This window comes from Paramacrobiotus metropolitanus, unplaced genomic scaffold (assembly GCF_019649055.1).
Source record: "Paramacrobiotus metropolitanus isolate TYO unplaced genomic scaffold, Prichtersi_v1.0 Parri_scaffold0000020, whole genome shotgun sequence".
Lineage (NCBI taxonomy): Eukaryota > Metazoa > Tardigrada > Eutardigrada > Parachela > Macrobiotidae > Paramacrobiotus > Paramacrobiotus metropolitanus.
This window is the reverse complement of record NW_026570240.1, coordinates 837,174-858,197: the sequence shown is the minus strand read 5'-3', so window position 1 is coordinate 858,197 and position 21,024 is coordinate 837,174. Positions and strand designations below refer to the sequence as shown.

Below are 21,024 nucleotides of genomic sequence, written 5' to 3'. Positions count from 1 at the left end.
CTCGTATACTAAATGTTCGTAAAAGGGGCGCACATTTCGCGCAGTTTCTGATGCTCAGCGGCTCACATGCGCCAGTGTGCACTGCGCACAGTTCCGGCTCGCCCATGAGGCGACACTTATGGGTGACTGACCGCGTTAAAAACTTCGAAGCAAGCCAGTTGTCCCAAGTTTGAAAGAACACTTCCAAAAGTAATCCAAACCTCTGAGTTCTGAGTTCGGGCCGAAAAAACGTTTTAATACGGATTACTAAAATTTATTTTATTTTCATCATTCAAAAACGTTCTGCAATTAAAAATTATAGCTTAATAATTAATGTTCGAATTTTTGTTATTTTTGTTAATTTTAAGCTGAGTGAGTGTTTTCCATAGCTTTTCGGTTTACAGTTTATACTGCTGTTTTGAAGCAAATTTTGATCGGACCCTTGTGAAACTATGCATTCTTGATTTTTGGATATGCCTGCTATCAAAGTCCCGCAAATGCCTCCAAGAAGATCTAGCACCACCGATACATCCTCTGGTGTCCGTCGTGAAACTTCCAGAGCTACGACTAAAACGCCATCCGTAGAACGATCCACACCGAAACGTCGATCGAGCACCACAAAAAGCGACATGACTTCTAAGAGGAAGCGTCCATCGAAAACTGCGAAATCGCAGACCGATAAAGATGCCAACAAAAACGGCACCACTGGAAAAAGCCAGGATTCTGACACGGCGGCATCATCAAGCACAACTGCTGATGAACCCATTTATGAAGTAGAGCAGATTAACGGAAAGAAAACGGTGAAGGGGAAGGTCTTCTATTTAGTGAAGTGGTTGAATTGGCCGAAAAGCCAGTCGACATGGGAACCTGCAGAACATGTGGCTCATTGCCATGAACTGATCCAAGAATACGACGAATTTCTTCAAAATAAAAAGACCAAGCGAGCTTCATCTGGGCGCTCCGCGAATAAACGCTCCGAAGCAAGAAATTCCAATTCGCGTTCAGGTATATTCATTGTTGTAATTTTTTTGGCAGAGTTCCAATTTGAATTTCAAAACTGAAATTCTGCGGCAGCTTTATAGATTTGTTAGCCTCTTACGGTAAATATTAACTTCAGGGACGAGTTAAGCACTTCTCGGATGGTCACTTGCCATTTGCTTCGGCCGGTTGCGAAATCAACAAATCCATAAAATTGTAATGAAAATAGACAGTTCTCCTAGCAGGTGTTACGAAAGTTTTCTTTAGTAAGCTGACCGGAATCGTTTTTCTGTTTGATTTCTTATCAAGGATCATGAACGATTTTTTACTGCAAAAATTTCTAGCAGCATACTGTCATACAGCGTGGCAGTATTAAGACAATACAACCAACGTGTTCTAAAAATGCAAGCATTTTAATGAATCTAATTAATGATATTTATACATAATAATTTTTTGTATACCCCATGTATGCATATAACAAAGAATTATCATATTTCCGATTTCCAGATACTCCTCATCCTGTTGCCGTTGAAAAACAACTGGATAATGCTGAAAAAGAAGCCGTTGACACAGCTGGAAAGCTGACTGGTAAGTATCAGCGGTCAATGCTTTCCTTGTCAGACTGGGAATGTGTAGGTTATTTCTCCTCCAAAAGCATAATATGCATTCCCTTAAGTTTTTTCTTTGCTTATCCCCTTGCTCTTATTGATATCTATTACTCCCGTTCATACAACCTCAGGCCTCAGCATTCATTAACGTGTTAGCTTCAGAAGCTGTTTCGGAACCGTCTAACTCTACTGGATTGGATAAATTGGACATTGTACTTATTAGCGAAGACGAATCAGGTACATACTAATCGTAACTTATTGTGTTCCATGTTGTAATTCATGGTTCTAAATAGTACAGTACCTTTATGTGTTTTTTATACTTACTGTTCAGATCATTCGCCGCCAAACAAAATTAAAGTTAGGAGCACTGCTCCAGTCAAGAAGGTGGAAATATCTTTGGTTCCACCCAAACCTGCTGAACAGGATGTGGAGTCTGTTGATATAGTGGAAGAGAACTCTTCGGAAACCGGCTTGGATTTGGCTGATATGGAAGATAAACAGCCGTCGTCTCCTGCTTCGGAGGTGACAAAGGAGCCGTCTTTCGAAGAAAAAAAGGTTGAAACGGCTGACAAGGAGACGGAGATAAATTTTCCAGACGCGCAGCTCTCGGAGGGGCTGATGGTTCCCATAATTGATTATGACAAAACAGCAGATGTAAGTATGACTTGATATGATTTATTCCTGTTACGAAGATATTTATTCTACTGAAATAAACATTTCGATGGACTTACCATTAAATTTGACATTGCTCGCTTTTAGGCGAATTTGTTACTGGATCTGAGACGACTAGCTATCAAGGTACAGAAACTCGTGGGCATGTCGAAAAAGCCGGGAGATCCTGATTTACACGTTGTTATCCATTTTGATGGATCGCCGTCGTTTTGTCGCAGCTATCCTCTCCGTGTTGTACGGCGGGCAATACCGGAAAAATTAATCGAGTTCTACGAAAGTTCAGCCAGGATTTTGAATGAGTTTTAACAGTGTCATCCGCTTAGGTTAATGTTAGACACTACACATTTTAGTGCTTTCATCTGTTTTTATGTATGGGTTTTAGTTTTTTAGCTGCTCTCAGCGATCTGAGTTAGGTTGTTATGAATGCGGTTTCGGATTATGCGTAACTTGAAAGCTGCATGAAACCGCTGCTGTTAATCGCCTTTAAATTATTGCATCTTAATCGACTATTCCAGTTGTTTATATTATTGTTGGAAGGATAAGTTCGCAAATTTCGCTTTCGATGATGTTATCTTCAATGTTTTCCATTGCTGTTGTACTCATCCGAAAATTTTAGCGCTAACTCGTGAACTAATTAAAACTTGCGTTGCTTGTTTTATTTTTGTTGATATTTCCTAACAATAAAAGCGCGTTTGCCAAATTCGTAAGCTGCGGTAGTTTGTACTTATGGAATGACTTCGGGCTTATGGAGGGAGTCGATTTTGGAACATCGTATGCTTCTCAAATTCTCAATATCGTGTTAACCAACAGCGGAAACTTGAGGCCGGGTCACGGAGAATTGAAAGAACAACTGGTTTGAATTAGCGGGAATTCATGCTTTTTCTAAATGAATAAGCGCCCCATCCGGGTGGATGGTTTGCACTTTGAATTCGATTTAATACACTGGCGCAAATTAAATAAGAGTTTTACAAATTTGCAACAAAATTACTAATATATTATATGTGCGGTACATACGTATTTCCATTGAGCACTGGCAATAATATTTGTAACCTAACAAAATTAATAAATTTTCAAAATTGACAAAAAGATTTGCCAAAAGGCCCGTTAATGGAGTCTCCGCTAATGGAGTTTGGGTACTGTAGTAAAGTGTAGTTGCAAATTGCAATAATAATAATAATACAGTAATAAACATCAGAAAGTTTACTTTAACCGGTTTCATATTGATTTTACTTATTTTAATACGTAGTACTTTGTGACAGAATCGCTTGTAAGCGGTCCAACCACCCGGGGAGGACATCTGTGTAGCAGTAACAATTTAACGTTGGAGTTTCCAACTTGGAAAGGACGAGTTGTGAAATGTGACGTGGCTGTAGAAAGCTCCAAAGCTGAACTTCAAAGCAAAACATGCACGGCTTTGATAAGCTTATCTTTTTAATTCTTTTCGTATTTTCCGTTTGCTCATATAAACTCCGAAGCATCCGTGATTTCTTTCCAGCGGAACTCTTGGTTAAAAAAAATAATTGTACCCACAATTAATTTTGTTTTTTCCGTATTCCATCGCATACATTTTGACTTACCTGCTTTTTATCCTAGTCAAATTTTTGTTACTGTTTGACGTCCACTCGCCTCTAATCTCCACCGCTCTCTGCATTTCCAGTGTGCAATTCCCTCATCCTGCAGGCGGACTGTTTAACGGGATTCGGTTGTGCAGAATCATTTGAAAAATGGTGAATAATCCTTTGCAGTTGTGCTAGTTACTGGCCTCTAAGATTATATGTTGTGCGTTATGTACAGCCGCTGCGTTTGGACATCAAACGGAAGTTGTCATGTCGGTCGGATCGTGTGAAGAGTGTGGACTTGCACCCGACCGAATCCTGGATGCTGGCCAGCCTGTACAATGGTCAGGTGCACATCTGGAACTACGAATCACAGGTAGATTGCCCCTCTAGTGCATCCGCCAGCGTTCCACATGACATCCTATGGCTTTTTGTGCAGACGATGGTGAAGACCTTCGAAGTGTGTGATCTGCCCGTGAGGACCTCCAAGTTTGTTCCGCGCAAGAGCTGGGTGATTACCGGCTCGGTAAGTTCTTTTCGCGTCTGCGGGATACTGTTTCCCGTAAGAATGTGGGATTAATTTACCGTCTGTGCAGGACGACATGCAAATCCGAGCCTTTAACTACAACACTTTGGAGCGTGTGCATAATTTTGAGGCGCATTCCGACTACGTGCGCTGCTTGGCTGTTCACCCGACGCAACCGTTTCTCCTCAGCAGCAGCGGTTGGTGCCGCCCTGATTTTCTGTACTGGATTGGGCTGATTTCGTTGTGATTTAGACGATATGACCATCAAATTGTGGGACTGGGACAAGAAGTGGCAGTGCGCCCAGACTTTCGAAGGACACACGCATTACGTGATGCAGATTGTCATTAATCCAAAAGACAACAACACCTTCGCTAGTGCGTCGCTTGATCGAACGATCAAGGTAGGTTTTCCTTAAGCTGATGAATTTTGCAACTATTTACGGTCATCTCACTTGGAAAATGTCGTTAGAGATTGTTATTTAATTTTTTTCTGTTAGTAAAATACATCAGCCCTCTATGTAACCATTAGTAAGATTAAATGCAAGCACCCTTAGTACTTTACCAAAGCAAGCGCAAATAATGCTCTTGACATACACTTTGTATTGAAGCGCTTGGGACGCTGTGCGAAGCTGATTTTTACACATATTCAGCTGAAGCCGATATACAGCGTTAAAGTCGCGCAATTACCCGTTTATGTGCGCATTTAACTCTAGCCATTTCCCAACAAGTTTGTTTCAGAACTTGTTGGTTTAGATCTGGCAACTTGGATCATCGCAGCCAAACTACACACTGGAAGGTCATGAAAAGGGTGTCAATACAATCGATTACTATTATGGTGGTGAAAAACCGTATTTGGTGAGCGGTGCTGACGACAAACTGGTGAAAATTTGGGATTATCAGGTACGTATTTATACAATTTTCTGGTTCTTAAGAATAAGAAATTTTTATGATCCAAACTTCTGTTCACTGGGTACGTTTTTAGAACAAAAACTGCGTTCAAACGCTAACCGGACATGCGCAGAATATTTCGGCTGTTGCCTTCCATCCTGATTTGCCGATCATTTTGACTGGATCCGAAGACGGTAATATTATATCGTATCAGCTGTGCCGATGGCCTTAAGTTTATGAAATCGTTATACTAAATTGTTTTCATTTTAGGAACTGTTCGAGTGTGGCATGCGAACACATACCGCCTTGAAACCACCTTGAATTACGGCCTAGAGAGAGTGTGGGCCATTAATTGTTTAAAGGGATCCAACAGCATTGCCATCGGTTATGACGAAGGCAGTGTCGTTCTCAAGGTAAATAATAACGTTGTAAATGCCGGAAGGTGCGCTGGTTTAGTAGGTTTATATGTGTCATCTTTCCAGCTTGGACGCGAGGAACCAGCTGTTTCGATGGATAACAGTGGTAAAATTGTATGGGCAAAGCATTCCGAAATTCAGCAGGCCAACCTCAAAACTGTTGGCGATGCCGAGATTAAAGACGGTGAACGTTTGCCACTGACTGTGAAGGATATGGGCGGGTGTGAAATTTACCCACAAACCATTGCTCATAGTCCTAATGGCCGGTATGCTAATCTTAAAAGAATTTGAAACTGGACGCATGATATTGTGATGCATGCGGACTTCAGTTGTGATACATGCAGTTGTCGTCCACCATGTGATCTTTTTGAATTTTTTTTTGTTTTTTACAGATTTGTTGTGGTTTGTGGAGATGGCGAGTTTATTATATATACTGCCATGGCTCTGCGCAATAAAAGTTTTGGACCGGCCCAGGAATTCGTATGGTCGCAAGATTCGTCAGGATATGCCATTCGGGAGAGCAGCGTTTCGTTGAAATTATTTAAAAACTTCAAAGAAACGAAATCGTTTAAGCCGGATTATGGGGCCGATGGTAATCAAAAGGATTTGATTGCGCTTTCTTTGTTCCATTTCATATATTATGGGGCTTGATTTGTACAGGAATTTTCGGTGGGACGCTGCTCGGTGTAAAAGCGGCTAATAGTCTTGCTTTCTACGACTGGGAAAGCAACCAGATGATACGTCGGATCGAAATCCAGGCCAAGGGGGTGCGAAGGATTGCATGCCTATTTTTTCTTGATAACTTGTACGTGAATATGTTGTAGGTGTATTGGGCGGAAAACGGCGAGCACATCGCCATTGCTACTGATGATAGCTATTTTGTGCTAAAATACGACGCCAAGGCTGTGGCTGCTTTCCTGCAACGTGGAGATGCTGTACCGGAAGACGGTGTTGAGGAAGCATTTAGCGTATGTTTTTGCCGCTAGTTATCATGGTTTCGCCTGCGATATTCTTTTGGTTCACGGTAACGCGAAATAATGTTTGTTTTCGATTTAGGTCGTCGGTGATGTCCAGGAAACAATAAAAACCGGTTTTTGGATTGGAGATTGCTTTATCTATACGAATACCGTGAACAGATTGAATTACTACGTCGGTGGAGAAATCGTTACCATTGCACATTTAGATCGGTAATGGTGCAGCTAATGCTCGTTTTAATTTGGCAAAACGATCTTAAATTTTTTAGAACAATGTATCTGATCGGGTACATTCCGAAGGAAAACCGAATCTACCTTGTCGATAAAGATTTGAATGTCGTTAGTTATCTTTGCTTGCTTTCCGTTCTGGAATACCAGACAGCCGTAATGCGGCGAGATTTTGCCACGGCTGACCGAGTCTTGCCAACAGTACCCAAGGAACAACGAACCAGAGTGGCCCAGTTTTTGGAAAAACAGGTAGGATTTTGGACCAGTCAAACTATTCTCTTTGAAACTGTTCTCGTTACTTTCAATGGTTCTGCCATTAGGGCTTTAAATCACAAGCTCTGGCGGTCACGACTGATCCTGAACACAAATTTGAACTTGCTCTGCAACTCAAAGATTTGAAAACGGTTTATGATCTCGCGAAAGAATCAGAAGTAAGTCTTTCTGTGTTTCATGTTTTCTTAGAAACTATTAATTGATTTAAGCTTGACAATCTTGAATTTGGCTGTTTTGATTTCTATAGTCTATCCATAAATGGAAACAACTAGGCGCCATTGCGTTGAAATCCGCCGATCTGCATTTGGCTGAAGAATGCATGATTCACGCAGAAGATTACACTGGGTTGCTCTTGTTAGCTCAGTGTTCGGGCAATTTGGAATTGATGAAACGCTTGGCTTCGATGGCCGATGAGAAGCAACAGTATAACATTGCCTTTACGTCGTATTGGAGTTTGGGGAAGTACGTGAGACAACAAAATTGAGCCTAAAGAAGTGATTACGACGTTGCATCTTGTTTTAAATGACTTTTGACTTTTGTGTAGGCTTGAAAACTGTTTGGAAATTTTGATCAAGTCAGACAGATTACCGGAAGCAGCATTCTTTGCGAAAACGTATGTTCCGAGCCATATTAACAGAGTATTGGCCATTTGGAAGGAGAAGATGGGCCGAAAGAATGCCAAGGCTGCCCAGGCGTTGGCTGACCCGATTCAGTATCCCAATTTATTTGGAAACTTCGAGGATGGTCTCAAAGCAGAACAGTTTTACACTCGTGAACGGCAAAACCTTGTGCCAGCGAACCGGTATAATTCTCTCCCGGTAAGTTTATAGCTTGTATTTCCGGTTATTTAAAAACTTTTGATGAAAACGAAAAATTTCATTTATCGAATTGAAAAATGCCAGACGTATTTCTTCTTCATACTCTGCTGGTTGTGGACGGTTATTATTTATGTTGTGTCACTTAACCGATTTTTATCCTTACAGAAAGTTGACGAGAGGAATTTGGTGGACGAAATGCAAAAAGCTGCCGAATCTGGGCGTTTTGTATACGATCCTGATGCAGCGCCAGCCAAAGCTGATAATGTTGAAACATTAACGGAAGGAACAAAATCTGAGGATGGAACATATAGTTCGCATGATCATGAAGAGAAATTTGAAACTCCTTCGCTACGCCGTCCTGTGGAAACGGAGACCATGGTGAGACACGCATCACCGGTACAAAATCCTACCCGTGCCACGGTTAATGGGGGCGACAATTATGATATTAACCAGCTCGAAACCGAGCTGGAAGAATTGGATTTTACGCATAATGCCGAAAACCATGTAAGTTTAACATGATAACATTTTGTCGTGCAGCACTGGGAATTCAGCTGTTGCTTTTCTCACACAGATCGAACTGGACGAAGACGACCAGAGCTTAATTTAAGCATTGGTAAAGAGTTTACGCATTTTTTATATTTGTCTTTGCGCTGCTACATTTGTAATTGTCGTATGAGGTACCCGAACACCAGAATTCCATGCTGTTCTCTTACATTCAGCAAATTTTATTCTGTCCGCTATGCGAATTGTGCTTCTTTTGATTTCTGTCAGATGGGGTTTCGTACTCTCTAATTATAAACTATTTATGTTATTTAAAGTGTTGCACCACATGGTTTGCGATGTTGGAGTATCGTTTTGACTTGCCGCTATGAAAATATTGTTGTAACCAGAGTTCATAACTCGCAGTCATGGCGTCACATTCTGATGCAAATATTAAGTGTCCTCTCCCGGCATTTACAGTACAGTAATGTAATCACATTTACAGCCTCTATTGCAGTTACTCTGCTTTGATGCTAAAGGCGTGAGAGAACATACTGAAAATAGTTTGCAGATTAATATTACAGATTAGTAAATAATTGTCTGGAATCAACTACGTCGTCCGCAATCCCAGAATTTGCCGCAACAATAAGAAATAAAGTGAATTATGACCGGTGATGCATGCCTCCACCCGCATAAAACCGTTAGAACTTATGTCTTGTTAAAACTAAGAGTCGAATCGAACAGTCACTAGCACAAAGGCACGGATTAGACCGGATATCAACCAAACAACAGATTTTTTTGTTAGTTTTCGAATTTAGATCGGTTTTATGCAGTGTCATAAGGAAGGTTTAGGATTTCAGGAGTATAACGGACTCACACGCGGTCTAGGGAACGAACTGTTGTTCAGAACAGGATACTGAAATCGCGAGACATTTGTGGATACCGGCAATGTCCGCGGTAACGCGACCATCGAATGACCAGTGCCAGTTTGCGCCGGTTGACCGGTATGTGTGGCGTAGAAATTAGTCAAAGGTCCAAATGGCTGCAGTCCAGAGTTGAGATTGGCCCACGACTGTAGAACGTTCATCTGGTTGCCCGGATTGATTGGAGTGAAAACAGTGCCGGCATTGCAGTGCTGTGTAAAGGCACTATTGGGAGATTGCGGTAGTCCCATCGTCATAACAGTCCGGTTGCCATGCGCCGAAAGGGCATTGGGCGGAAACGATGTGCCTGGATTAATCTGCACGGTAGCTGCCGGTGGGCAGTTAAACTTTGAATAATTGTGTTGGACATAGGACGCATAATTTGCTTGGGAAACTTGGAAAGCGGTTCTGGCATTTGGCGGGAATGAGAAAGGAATGGGATTGTCGAAATGTGTGCGTGTTGGAATTAAGATGTCGGCTATACCAGCAATTGAGTGATTCATCCGATAACCCGTGCGCTTCATTCTGCGACGTCTCTGATAGTTTCCGTCTTTGTACATATCCATTGCTGCTGGGTCGATTGCCCAGAAACAGCCTAGAAGAGTAGAAAATTCCAGAAAATTGAAAAATCAATGAACAAAAAAAGCAAACTGCACTTTAGGCGGATATGCATATCAAATTTAAAAGGACTTTTAATCTAACACGGCAATGATGTCTATCAGATGCAACAGTTTAATTTACATACTGACCTTTACGCTCTCCCATACCGGGCTCCCGCGGAAGTTTAATAAAGCAGTCATTGAGGCTCAGATTGTGCCTGATGCTGTTCTGCAAAGTAAATGAACAGCGGAGGAGATGAGCGAACAGATTTACGTTTCAGTTATGACAATGACAGTTTATAATTTATGTTTTACATATAAGAAATAACTCCAAGTGATGCAGATCACTGCCGAGAATCGGTGAGATATTTACAAAGTAGATACAAAGTTACCATTATTTGTTACAAGACAATACAATAGCTTGTGCCACTGCCCAAACAGTTCTATACGCATCATACAATTATGTGGCACATACATACCTGCCACCCTTTTTTGTTGGCACAGAAATAAGGATAATGTTTAGTAATATAAGTATAAATTTCACTCAAGGCTAGCTTTTTCTCGGGAGATTCCGTAATTGCTTTGAATATTAGAGCCACATAGCTAAGGGTCGGACGCTTTTCACTGTCGTCGGATTTCCCGGTGACGTTGACATTCGGCTTTGCGGTGTGCTGATTGGACCGATCAGTTTTCGGCTGGCTTTGATTGGACACCTGGCTATTCAGCTCCTCCGTGGCCACAAAAGCCGGTTGTATATCTCCTTGAAAGGTCAGCCCTTTTTCCGTTGGCTGGTCTTGCAGCTCCATGGCAGACAAATTTGAATAGTAAAGATTGGCACTAGCAGAGCAGAGACTGGCATACTGTAGCTGATTTGAACTTTCATCAATGGAAAACACACTGCCTTCGCATTCCGTTGTGTTGGCAAACCTTGACTCGATGGACGATACTGAAGCGCAATCAAGTGGTTCGGCATAATTAATGTTGATCCATGGTTCCAGTTTCGCTACTGGAATGCACTCCTGCTGTTCTGAATGTAATGCAATCGTCAAACCTTCCTCATCGACAAGCTGATCCATTCGATCACGTTCTTGGTGTTGTGATAGAAATATTTTTCGGAAAATACTACGTATTTTGGAAATTTTTGACTAAGCCAAACATGAACATCTAGTTGGTATTGATCCTGCTTATTATCTTATTTTCAAAAATATTTATGACGATGCAGCAGCAGTGTTTAAATTAGCGATTATGATGGTCAGCAGAACGTAGTGGACTCGGTAATAATAATAACGTGCGATGTTTATCACATACGCACTAAACAACTAGTGAAACATCCAAACAGTTTTGGAAATATGCACAACAAAAATGCAGATTCAGTAAGGTTTGGATGCGCAAATCGTGAGACCTTTGGGCTATGTAATGAACGCATCCTGTAAGTCTTATCACGAAAGTTGTTGTTTCTCACACATACCGTGTCATGTACAGATTTTTAACGGTTTAATAAGCCATGAGGTCGGCAAGACTTCACACTTCACACGTGCACAAGTACGGCTACAGCAAAGTGAGTATTAAAATGAAGACTTAGTGATGTCCATGTGGCACGATCAGTTTGGTGACTTAATCTGATATTGCACATTCTGCACTTATCACGACGACAGCATGAATGCATGTTTTTCTGTCTCGTACATGCAAGCAAACGGCATCAGTAGACGATAATCCTAGCCGCAAAAAACAGGGACACTAGCCACATTAAATTTAATACTGCGTCGACAACAACCATACAGTGCAACGTGGTCCTGTTGCAGACCCCACGAAGTTTTCGGGCACATCTAACGAAGCTTCAACTTCCCCTTTGTATAAATTAACACTGTTTTAGCGAAAAAGACACTAGTAAAAATTTTAGCTAGTCTAACCATAAGTACATAGTACTTCAACGAGCATGCTGTTTTTGTTCTTCTTCGGAGCGAGTGGCTATCACGCACGTCAAACATTATTAATTTGGTCCAAAAAATCAAAAACTACATGCTAGCAAAAACTAGAGCACAATAATTATGGTTTACTTGTATTCTTATATAAGTGCCGGGTGCTGACCTTTTACACGCGGTACATGCATGTCGCTTGTTTCTATTTTTATGCCCCGCTAATTCTCTTACAAAAAATTTCGCTTAATAACAGTAATATAATAAGACAGTGCAGTATATTATGTCTGTGGAACATTTTTTACGTGATTTATGGTGGAGTCTTACTCGTAGTCTTTTAGAGTTTCCTGGATTGACGAAGCAATAACCGTGTTACTAATAGTAATCTCATCTACTAATAGTAATCTACTCTAATTACCAACGTGAGCATTAGTGACGAAATCTGGGAACAGGCGTCCTTACCGGTCCGGGTGGGCGGTTTGGGCATCAGACGCACCGAACGACTAGCAGCTTCGGCATTCCTTGCCTCGGTCAATTCGGTGCGCTCGCTGGTGTCACACATGACTGACCTGTACACCGAAGCATATGCGACATGTGCGGAACAAGCTTGGAAATCAATGGGGCCCGCGGAACTCCCTGATGAAAATTTGCGTGCTTCGCAGCGTGCTTGGGACATCCCGGTGGTTCTTCACCAGAAAGAAGCAGTTTTTCGCCAAACCGATTCTGTTAACCAGAAAGCCCGGCTGCTAGCTGTGTCCCAGCCTGAATCTGGGTTGTGGCTCAATGCAGTTCCAGTGGCAAGCCTCGGCACTATGTTGTCAAATACCGAAGTTAGGATATCCATTGCGCAGCGTATCGGTGCCCCAGTATGCATCGAACACCGGTGCAAATGCGGCAGCAATGTTGACAAATGGGGATATCACGGGTTAGGATGCAAGCGTCTGAAGGCGAAAATTTCCCGTCATAATGAAATCAGAGATGTGATTCATCGCGCCTGTGGGTCAGCCAGTATCCCTTCAGTTCTCGAGCCACCAGGCCTTTACCGCGATACCCAGAAAAGACCGGATGGCATGACCTCAGTTCCCTTCAGCCAAGGAAAATCCTGGGTGTGGGATGTCACCTGCACGGATACCATGGCCACCAGCTACATCGCCAAAACATCCCAGGAAGCCGGCGCTGCCACCATGGCGGAGGCGAAGAAAACCATAAGCACGGATATTTACGCGATAATTTTAATTTCTCTGCTTTGGTTTTTGGAAACAATGGGTGTGTGGGGTAAAGAATCGAAATGTAAGATGTCTACACTCGGTAAGATGCTTTTTGAGAGGACACAGGAGAAACGGTCCACTCAGTTTCTGAAGCAGAGAATCAGTGTTGCTTTAATGCGAGGTAACGCTGCTTGTGTTCAGGAAACGTTTTGTATCGGTAAGAGACTGGACGAAGTGTATTATGTGTTGAAATGATGAACTGCGTAATTTGCTTTTAACCTACAGTATGTTAATGTGAATAACCCAATTAAAAATACATTCCTCTACTCGGTACAAGGGAGATCGAGCAAATTTCAGACACAGCTATTACGGCATGTTTTTATACCGCGCGGAAAAGAATCAACCCGTTACCCGACTACTTATGTTCTAGCTGCTTCAAGGCCCTTGAAGCCTTGCACAATACTCGTATGTTTTATGTTTATTTTAGTAATTTTGTTGAACAACGTTTTCTAACAGGTCAGCCGTCAGTGCAGTGCGATGAGTGAAACACAAGAAAACGAAACCAAACAAGCTAAATTACTTAACGATTTGCTTGGCTACATTTTGCAAAACGTGCAACGAATTTTGGCTTTGAGATTCCGGTACACTGTACAGCATTTCCTGAGAACTAGTTGTGTGTGCACACCGCGGCTAAAGTGACGTCATCGCGGAATTCAGCCAGCAGGTAACCCGAAAGCGGTTCAAATTTGTTACGACACTTTCCATGCAGCCCATGCTTCCGAAATGATGCCATAAACCACAATTGACACAATTCTCGTAAATTTATTTTTAGATACACACCATGATGTTGTTAATTCCAACTTTTACTCCCAAGATTTTGTGAAGACCTTATCATTAAATTATAGTGTTCGTGCTTGTGTTCGGTTGCAGGCTTTGATACTTTTGGAAAACGGAAAGATAAACTTTGACGGTTGACTCGCATTGAGATCCCCGATGATCCATTTGCTTATCTAGACGTGATGAGGGACGATCACCTGGCGAAGCTCTGTCGTGTTTTGCAATGGATCAGCCCTCCGAAAAGCCAGCGCGCCTGCAGGAGCTAATTCTCGATCCCTTGTTGCATGTGCGGGCGAACAAATCGAAAAATGCGCCACGGAATCTATCGATGGTGCGTGATGTGGGCATTCGCGAACCCCGTGTTTTCGTCATGTTGTGCCTGTGGTATTTCTTCAGTGGAGTGACGCTTTTCATGAACAAGTTTGTTCTTAATGCACTCGTCGGTGGATCGATTCTCTTAGGTACGGTTTTGTGTTGAAATGCCTATGCTGTACATTGTGTACAATATTGTTACATCGCTGCATTTCTAAAGTCACAGCGCTGTTCAAATAATTCTGCGAGGAAGGAATCGTTTTATTTTTTAGGTGTGTGCCAGGTTTTGATTACAACAATATGCAGTGCGGTGCAGTTATATTTTCCCTGTGGAATGTGGATTCCCGTCAAGCAGCCATCGCGACCACCGAGGTTTAGACGCAATCTGGTGTTGGTTGGAATTTTCAGGTACTTATTGAGTTAAATGTGAGTCTGTGACTAATCACTAGGTTTTTCACCAGATAACCTTCCTGGTTTTAAAATTTCTGTTCGATCGGGCATCTTGTAATGAATTTAACATGGTTCTGATAACTTGATTTACTTTGCGGTTACGATTATATTTAGCAAATTCTTGAATTTACATACGCGCATAATAAATTTATTAAATCTATGTATAAATAAAAATTGCTATGGCTGGAGTCTGGTTCTGCTGATCCACACACCGATCACATAATTACATTAGTATTAGCCTTAGGCAGTCAGTAGCACCTGTGTTTTATTGTACACAAAGTTAAAGTAACAATTTTGTTGTAGGTTTTTGACCATTTGGTTTGGACTGGTTGCCCTGGATTATGTAGCTGTATCGTTTGCGGAAACTGTGAAATGTTCGGCGCCAATATTTACTGTGATAATTTCCCGTGTTATTACCGGTGAACCAGCCACGGTTCCCGTGGTTCTGTCTTTGATACCCGTTATGACCGGCTTGGCCTTGTGTTCTGCTCATGAATTAAGTTTTAATTTAATTGGATTGATTGCTGCGCTGATAACGAATATTAGCGAAGTGTAAGCGATTGTGACCATACATTAGTGATGTTGGTTATACGTGCAGTAACTTTCCTTTTCCTTGCAGGTTCCAAAGTGTATTTTCTAAAGTTTTAGTGAGTGGGGATAAGCACCACTGCAAGTGGGTTCGAATTTATTTACCCTAGTGTAATTTCAGGTCGTGTTTAATGTGTATTTTTTGTAGTCCTGCAGAATTGCAGTTTTATTCTGGAGCAGCTTCTTTGATCTTCATTATTCCGTCCGCTTTCTTTTTTAAAATTCAAGATCCCTCTAATTCTATTTCTGTTGATGCATGGATTATGATCGCAGTAAATGGAATAAGTTTTCACGTTCAGAGCATTACTGCCAACGTTTTGATGGGCTATCTATCACCAACTACTTACTCGTAAGTTACAAAATTGCATCTGTTATCTGTTTTTGACCATTTCTTGTGGCGATTATGTTCTTGTTCATAATGGTGTTGTCTTGTTGCAGCGTTTCCAATACGGTGAAAAGGGCACTTCTCATTTGGTGCAGTATTTTGATTTTCGGGAATGCTTTGACGATGGGTGCGTGGATAGGGACTGGACTGATGTTCATCGGTGTTTTGCTGTATAACCGTGCAAAATCCGCAGCGGTCACTGCTGCGTTTACCTCGGACTGAACATTCCACAAAAAATAACGAATCTCACAAATGTGTTCAATGACTGGTTTTATATTTCTTATGCAGACCCGGAACTTTTTAACCCAACGAATCAAAAGTTAGAAATTAATACAAAAGATGTTTAGCAAAAAACGAAGCAAACAGCGAAAGTGAATTCAATTTACTCAGCATTTCACGCGCTCGTAAAGGTACAAATAACCCAGATCTTTTGGAGGCTTTTCCGAAAGAGCAACCTTTTCATCATTGTAGATGACCCACCGATCGTCTTTCAAAATATGAATCACATAATGGCCACTTGATGTAGAATTACCCATGTGGCTAATGAAGGCACGAAGGCGGTAGGCTATAAAGAAAATCAACCAACATAGAGCAATCGGAACGTGGTAAAACAAAGTCGTTATAAAACTTCATATCACAAACAAACTGCAAGCAACGAATACATACCGCCGGGGCCATCACGGCAAGCGGGACCGTCCTTAGGTGTAGCAGATGAGGCACTTGTGCTGTTCGTCGTATTATCGTGCTGTTCAAGATCGTCTGCGTGGCTGAATATCCAGTCGACTGCCCGTTCGATATTGTTATCCTGGGAAAAAAAACCATTACGTGACCTGCGAGCAAAATGTTCAAACGTTTTTTCTACTGCAGAAGCAGTAAATGCTCACGGTGTTCTGCAAGGCACGAATTGACTGAGCTCTGGTGAACCCCATGGTCATGATACTGGCAATGTTGTCCTCGGATATTGTAATTTCTTTCTTAGATCCCGGTATCACAAATGGACTGTTGAAATCTAGAGAAGATACAGATGAACTTTACAAACTTTGGCGTGCTTCAGGTATGTTTCATACGCACAGAAAGAACAGCAAACGACTGAAAAGATGTGCTTAAATCGAGCTACATGCTGAAAATATCACACTTAATTTCGATGCATCGTTAAAGCAACAGCCGTGTATACATTGCAATGCTCAGAGTGACGCGGAAGATCACGGTCTTACTGCACAAAGCCATAACTATGAAAAAAGAGAAGAAACGAAATCAAAAATTCATCGATGTTTCGTTTACCTGGATCAGTCATGTGTTCCACGATCCAGTTCATTGCATTTTCCACACTGGTGCTTCCGGTGCTGTACGCTCCGCGTAGAGAGCCTTCTCGCGAAAATCCCATTTCCATTAGCTGTTGGACCATGGCCTCGTCAACTACGAAAAATATTGTAAACATGCATCGGCTCCTTTTGAATGCGATGTATCACAGGATCTCTCACTTCGCACTACAGGGGCGGACACAGCCGGCTGATTTTCCTCTGGAAGCAGTTCTTCGTCCGGCTTTTTACCATATCCACGTAAGTAGCCAATATCGAGAGTCAATGGCATATCCACCAATACATCTGCATCATATTTATTTAAACCGCGAATTACGGTACGGGAACAAAAGGCTACAACCAATGCGTATACCCAGTTTTTTCGGTATCCAGTCATCCCCAACAGTAAACTTTTTGAGCTGAACAAGTAAAAAGTCAGGAAAAGTGGCGAAGCGAGTGCATCTGCAAAAGTTACCGACAAAAGGCGATACATTAAAGGCAAAAAACCATTAGGTTCGGGAGCGTACTTACTTTGCCGCTTTGGTTTTCGCCATCATGGCACTGCTGTAAAAATCCTCTAGTTCTTCCGTCGCTGCAAAAGCCTGAACGCAGCTTGAAAAGCTCAGCATCGGACGGACAATTTCTGTAGCGGAGCTAAAAAAGCAATTTCATACTTACCACAAACCACAAAAAACATTTGTTGCAAAAATATATTTATAAATACTCACGGCTTTGTTCCAGATGCCGCGGCTGCTGCTTTGCGCTCTTCAAATGCGGCTAGTTCATGTTTATTCATCGCCATTTCCATCGGAATGGGCACGGCCCAAACGTAATCCGATCGCGATACGTAGCGCACTTTGTTACTCTGTAGGCACTGGAAGCGTTCTTCCAGTTTAAATGAAAAGCATTCCGATGGGCTCCCAGTTCGATTATTACGCTGCAAACGATATTATTTTATTCTATCAGAAGCCTGTCAATTTTACTATATCGAAATCGTACGTGGATTTTCCTATATAAATTACACCGGATGACGAGCATGAGTAGAGCATCGATCAAGTAGATCAAGTTATATGTCTCGCAATACATTTATTACGTATTATACAACCATTACGCTGCTCCCCATTTTCCTCACCTCTATCATCGTAAGCAAATGCCGAAAATACTCTTCAGAATCTTGTTGGCGTTTTGTGCTGAATTCCTGATGATCTTTTCCGACCAAAGTTTTGAACATGTGCGGTCGTATACCCTGAGCAATGGGCAGCTATAAACAACAACACTTCCATGACTAGCTGTTCCCAGAATCTGTATTCACAAAAACTCCGGCAATTATCCGGCTAACCTCGTTTTCGCGAGGTGCCTCAGGTGGTGGCTTGGAATAGTGCCCCGACCATAAACCAACTGCCACTTTCGCCCTAAAACCAAAGTATTTTAATGACTAACCACCACCTGAATGTTACTGAATGCGCAACCAACATCTGAGTATTGAAATCATCCGGTGGAGGCACAGACAATCGTTTGCTGAAAATGTCCTCCGCTCCATAGAAGTACCTGTACATAATGGATGGTATAAATTTACGAAAACGGAAAAAAGTTTTGGGAGGTGGCATAGACAAGAATGCAAACCTCTGCTTGAATTCAGGAATAACGAAGATCATTTGCATCACAGAATTCATGTAGCAACTATTGCCCAGGTTGATCATGCCCGTAAATCCCGGACCGAACACTGGTTGCAGTTTGCAGTCGGCTTCCTGCAGCACCGACCACTCATCATACCGCTGATTAAGATCCAATTCCAACTCTGCCATCGACTTCTCCGTCTAAAAATAACAATAACAAACATCAATTAGGAATTAATAGTGGATTTGTCAGAACAAAAGGATTTTACAGTGACATTTCACACCTTTCGCCAAGTGAAATTAAAAACAGACAACACACCTTTTCCGCTTGTTGCACGTCGATTCCGAAGTGGGCCAAATGTTCAGCCAAAAGAGGATCGATAACCATATCGTCTTCGTCGTAAGAATACACGTCTATAAAGTGTAATTGTTCATGTCTGCACGGACATTTGTTTTCTAAGCGGCCGATAAACCACCACAATTTAAATCCGACGACTTAATACGAGTACCCACCTCCTCCTGTAGGCGTGATCGTTCCCAACTTCACAGCCAGTGGGTATTTCGTTGCGTTGTAGTGCTCAATGGCGTGGTTATTCCCACCGGTGCCGTCGAAAAATTTTCGTCCACAAAATATCCGCCCGTCGGTCAAATTCATCCACAGATTGTCCTTGAGGTCGCACTTTTCGCATTTCCAGCCCGATGGAGGCACTTTGATACCGTGATTTAGTTGCACAAGTTCGAAAGCATGCCTGTAACAAGAGAGAAGATTCAAAACAAAACATAAATGGCATGACAGCTAAACAGTTGTAATTTTCCACTGCAAAAATCAGTTTCCATAATGCAACATACTTGCTGATAAAACGCTGCTCTCCATCCCACGGCTTCATTTCCTCAACTTTCCGTGCAGAGTCGCAGTTTTGGACTCCGCTGATGGACTGCTGTACCTGAAGTAATTACACGAATGAGCCAACAAATTATTGTAAAAATTTATTTTACAATTTTAAAACTCATAAAAACTTAAATAATTTCGTTAGTCCTCTAAATATTGAAAACACGCAATGAATTCATCACAATGTCTTTTTTTTTATCACGTACCACAATCGGTAGATCATTAGTAGGCAAGGGAATCGTCAGAAAATCGGGGAGAATAACCAAGCTGAACTGTTCTTCGATGTCATACTTCGGCTCGCCCAGACCAAAGCCTCCTTCCAGCCCTGCACAGATGGATCATTACTCAGCATTTTTCGTGCGGGAATCTTTTCAGCCGCCACAATTACCAATGGCCAAACGTTTCGGTTGCTGATTCCCATCCGCATCCACCTTACTTTGAGGCACCTAACAAAACCAGGGAAAAACAATCAACATCGGTTGTAGGGAAGCGTAAACAGTTTCCAAAATGGTACCAGAACGGGATTACGCACTGGCTTTTTGGTTCGCTTGATGTGCAGAAACACCGAGTTCTCCGTTTTCGCATAATGCTTCTCCACATGCTGGCGGCCGAAACCCAGGAATGTATTTAGACATACGTACAGGCCTGTTTCCGATTCCTGCATTAAAGAACAATTGTCCGAAGGCTGCAGTTTAAATTCCAGAACTGACATTCGAACACCACACAATGGACCACAATCAGCAAAGCAGCAATTGCATGCAAAAAGCCTAAAACGTTACCAACATACCGGAGTATCGAACGAATACACACATTCATCCTTATAAACTCGATCATTGGCACGTGGAACGCGAATCTTTCCTGCATGAATGTTGTTCAACAAAATGGCTTCCGTGTCTCCTTCTCCCTTGCGAGACATGGTTCAAGCAGGTCCTTCTACCGTTCCAACTGCTATGAACTTATCGAATCAACCGCGTTTTTATAGCACAAGGAACCAGCTCGGGCTTACTAATACAATTTCTCCAGGTGAAAATAAATTTTCAAAGAGGTCACAGGACAATTATCTGTTCGCAAAGAAAACAAGCGTCAAAAGCTGAGAAAGAGAGTCAATCGGAAATAATAAAGATGAAACTTTATTAAAATTTTAAAAATCGAAATGCCACACACAGTAGTGACAGTACTCAACTACTCATACGTACGCTGTGCGGCTTCCAAGTATTGCGTTTTGATGTAGCTGCCTTCCTGTGTGGATGCCTTGTTTCCGCAAAAGTGTTTGTGTTTCGCAAAAGTTCGTCTTTTATCATTAGGAACGTTTAATAACACCGGCGACCGCACGCGCTCGCACATATTAATGTTATAAGTTCTAAATGCTTACTTCAACATGATAAAACCGTTACAAGTTAGGTAAGCAGAATGCAACTATTGATGCCACAACGTACAGATATAGTAAACCGGAAGTACACAACTTCTGATGATAAAAGGACTGCCGAATTCGTAGTAATCCCTAATAATAATGTGCCGGTAACATACAAGCGCAGCATGCTTGTCGCATTACAATAAAAAAACACGGCCTTTTTGTAGAAATTCGCAACCTATTTAGTGGTGGAGCC

At 41.9% G+C, this 21,024-nt stretch overlaps 5 protein-coding genes across 9 annotated transcripts; 3 read left to right on the top strand and 2 right to left on the bottom strand.

The window, feature by feature from the left end:
• The first annotated feature begins 1 nt into the window (after position 1).
• Positions 2–2,890, top strand: LOC129586193 (M-phase phosphoprotein 8-like). Of its 2 annotated transcripts, none has more exons than XM_055479255.1 (5): positions 2–984; positions 1,465–1,545; positions 1,728–1,802; positions 1,897–2,219; positions 2,325–2,890. In XM_055479255.1, exons 1-5 carry the CDS (start codon positions 453–455, stop codon positions 2,541–2,543), a joined length of 1,230 nt encoding a protein of 409 aa, XP_055335230.1. In that variant the 5' UTR covers positions 2–452; the 3' UTR covers positions 2,544–2,890. The 2 variants fall into 2 exon arrangements, with proteins under 2 accessions (XP_055335230.1, XP_055335229.1); XM_055479254.1 differs by having other exon boundaries at positions 4–984; positions 1,722–1,802.
• Positions 2,891–3,623: 733 nt separating this feature from the next.
• LOC129586216 (coatomer subunit beta'-like) lies at positions 3,624–8,749 on the top strand. Its single transcript, XM_055479292.1, has 19 exons — positions 3,624–3,964; positions 4,032–4,169; positions 4,233–4,319; positions 4,390–4,516; positions 4,572–4,720; positions 5,073–5,219; positions 5,302–5,401; positions 5,478–5,620; positions 5,690–5,889; positions 6,016–6,215; positions 6,284–6,390; positions 6,448–6,591; positions 6,680–6,810; positions 6,867–7,074; positions 7,146–7,256; positions 7,346–7,560; positions 7,643–7,916; positions 8,082–8,420; positions 8,488–8,749. The coding sequence occupies exons 1-19, from the start codon at positions 3,962–3,964 to the stop codon at positions 8,521–8,523; spliced, it is 2,859 nt and encodes a 952-aa protein (XP_055335267.1). The 5' UTR covers positions 3,624–3,961; the 3' UTR covers positions 8,524–8,749.
• Positions 8,750–8,861: 112 nt separating this feature from the next.
• Positions 8,862–11,310, bottom strand: LOC129586217 (forkhead box protein unc-130-like). Its single transcript, XM_055479293.1, has 3 exons — positions 10,398–11,310; positions 10,069–10,147; positions 8,862–9,914 (listed from the first exon to the last, which is right to left on the bottom strand). The coding sequence occupies exons 1-3, from the start codon at positions 10,992–10,994 to the stop codon at positions 9,253–9,255; spliced, it is 1,338 nt and encodes a 445-aa protein (XP_055335268.1). The 5' UTR covers positions 10,995–11,310; the 3' UTR covers positions 8,862–9,252.
• Positions 11,311–13,800: 2,490 nt separating this feature from the next.
• LOC129586116 (solute carrier family 35 member E2A-like) lies at positions 13,801–16,000 on the top strand. Its single transcript, XM_055479123.1, has 6 exons — positions 13,801–14,340; positions 14,464–14,599; positions 14,945–15,193; positions 15,261–15,314; positions 15,378–15,578; positions 15,668–16,000. The coding sequence occupies exons 1-6, from the start codon at positions 14,103–14,105 to the stop codon at positions 15,834–15,836; spliced, it is 1,047 nt and encodes a 348-aa protein (XP_055335098.1). The 5' UTR covers positions 13,801–14,102; the 3' UTR covers positions 15,837–16,000.
• On the bottom strand, positions 15,872–20,584 carry LOC129586115 (ubiquitin carboxyl-terminal hydrolase 5-like). 4 transcript variants are annotated; one of them, XM_055479119.1, is made up of 20 exons: positions 20,424–20,557; positions 20,205–20,365; positions 19,932–20,075; positions 19,806–19,863; positions 19,624–19,742; positions 19,378–19,472; positions 19,042–19,277; positions 18,848–18,942; positions 18,536–18,729; positions 18,386–18,460; positions 18,252–18,324; positions 18,045–18,173; positions 17,641–17,849; positions 17,444–17,566; positions 17,286–17,374; positions 17,096–17,218; positions 16,896–17,030; positions 16,499–16,623; positions 16,281–16,419; positions 15,872–16,179 (listed from the first exon to the last, which is right to left on the bottom strand). In XM_055479119.1, exons 2-20 carry the CDS (start codon positions 20,331–20,333, stop codon positions 16,001–16,003), a joined length of 2,469 nt encoding a protein of 822 aa, XP_055335094.1. In that variant the 5' UTR covers positions 20,334–20,365; positions 20,424–20,557; the 3' UTR covers positions 15,872–16,000. The 4 variants fall into 4 exon arrangements, with proteins under 4 accessions (XP_055335094.1, XP_055335095.1, XP_055335093.1 ...); XM_055479120.1 differs by having other exon boundaries at positions 20,205–20,362; positions 20,424–20,555; XM_055479118.1 differs by having other exon boundaries at positions 20,205–20,584.
• Positions 20,585–21,024: the final 440 nt, after the last annotated feature.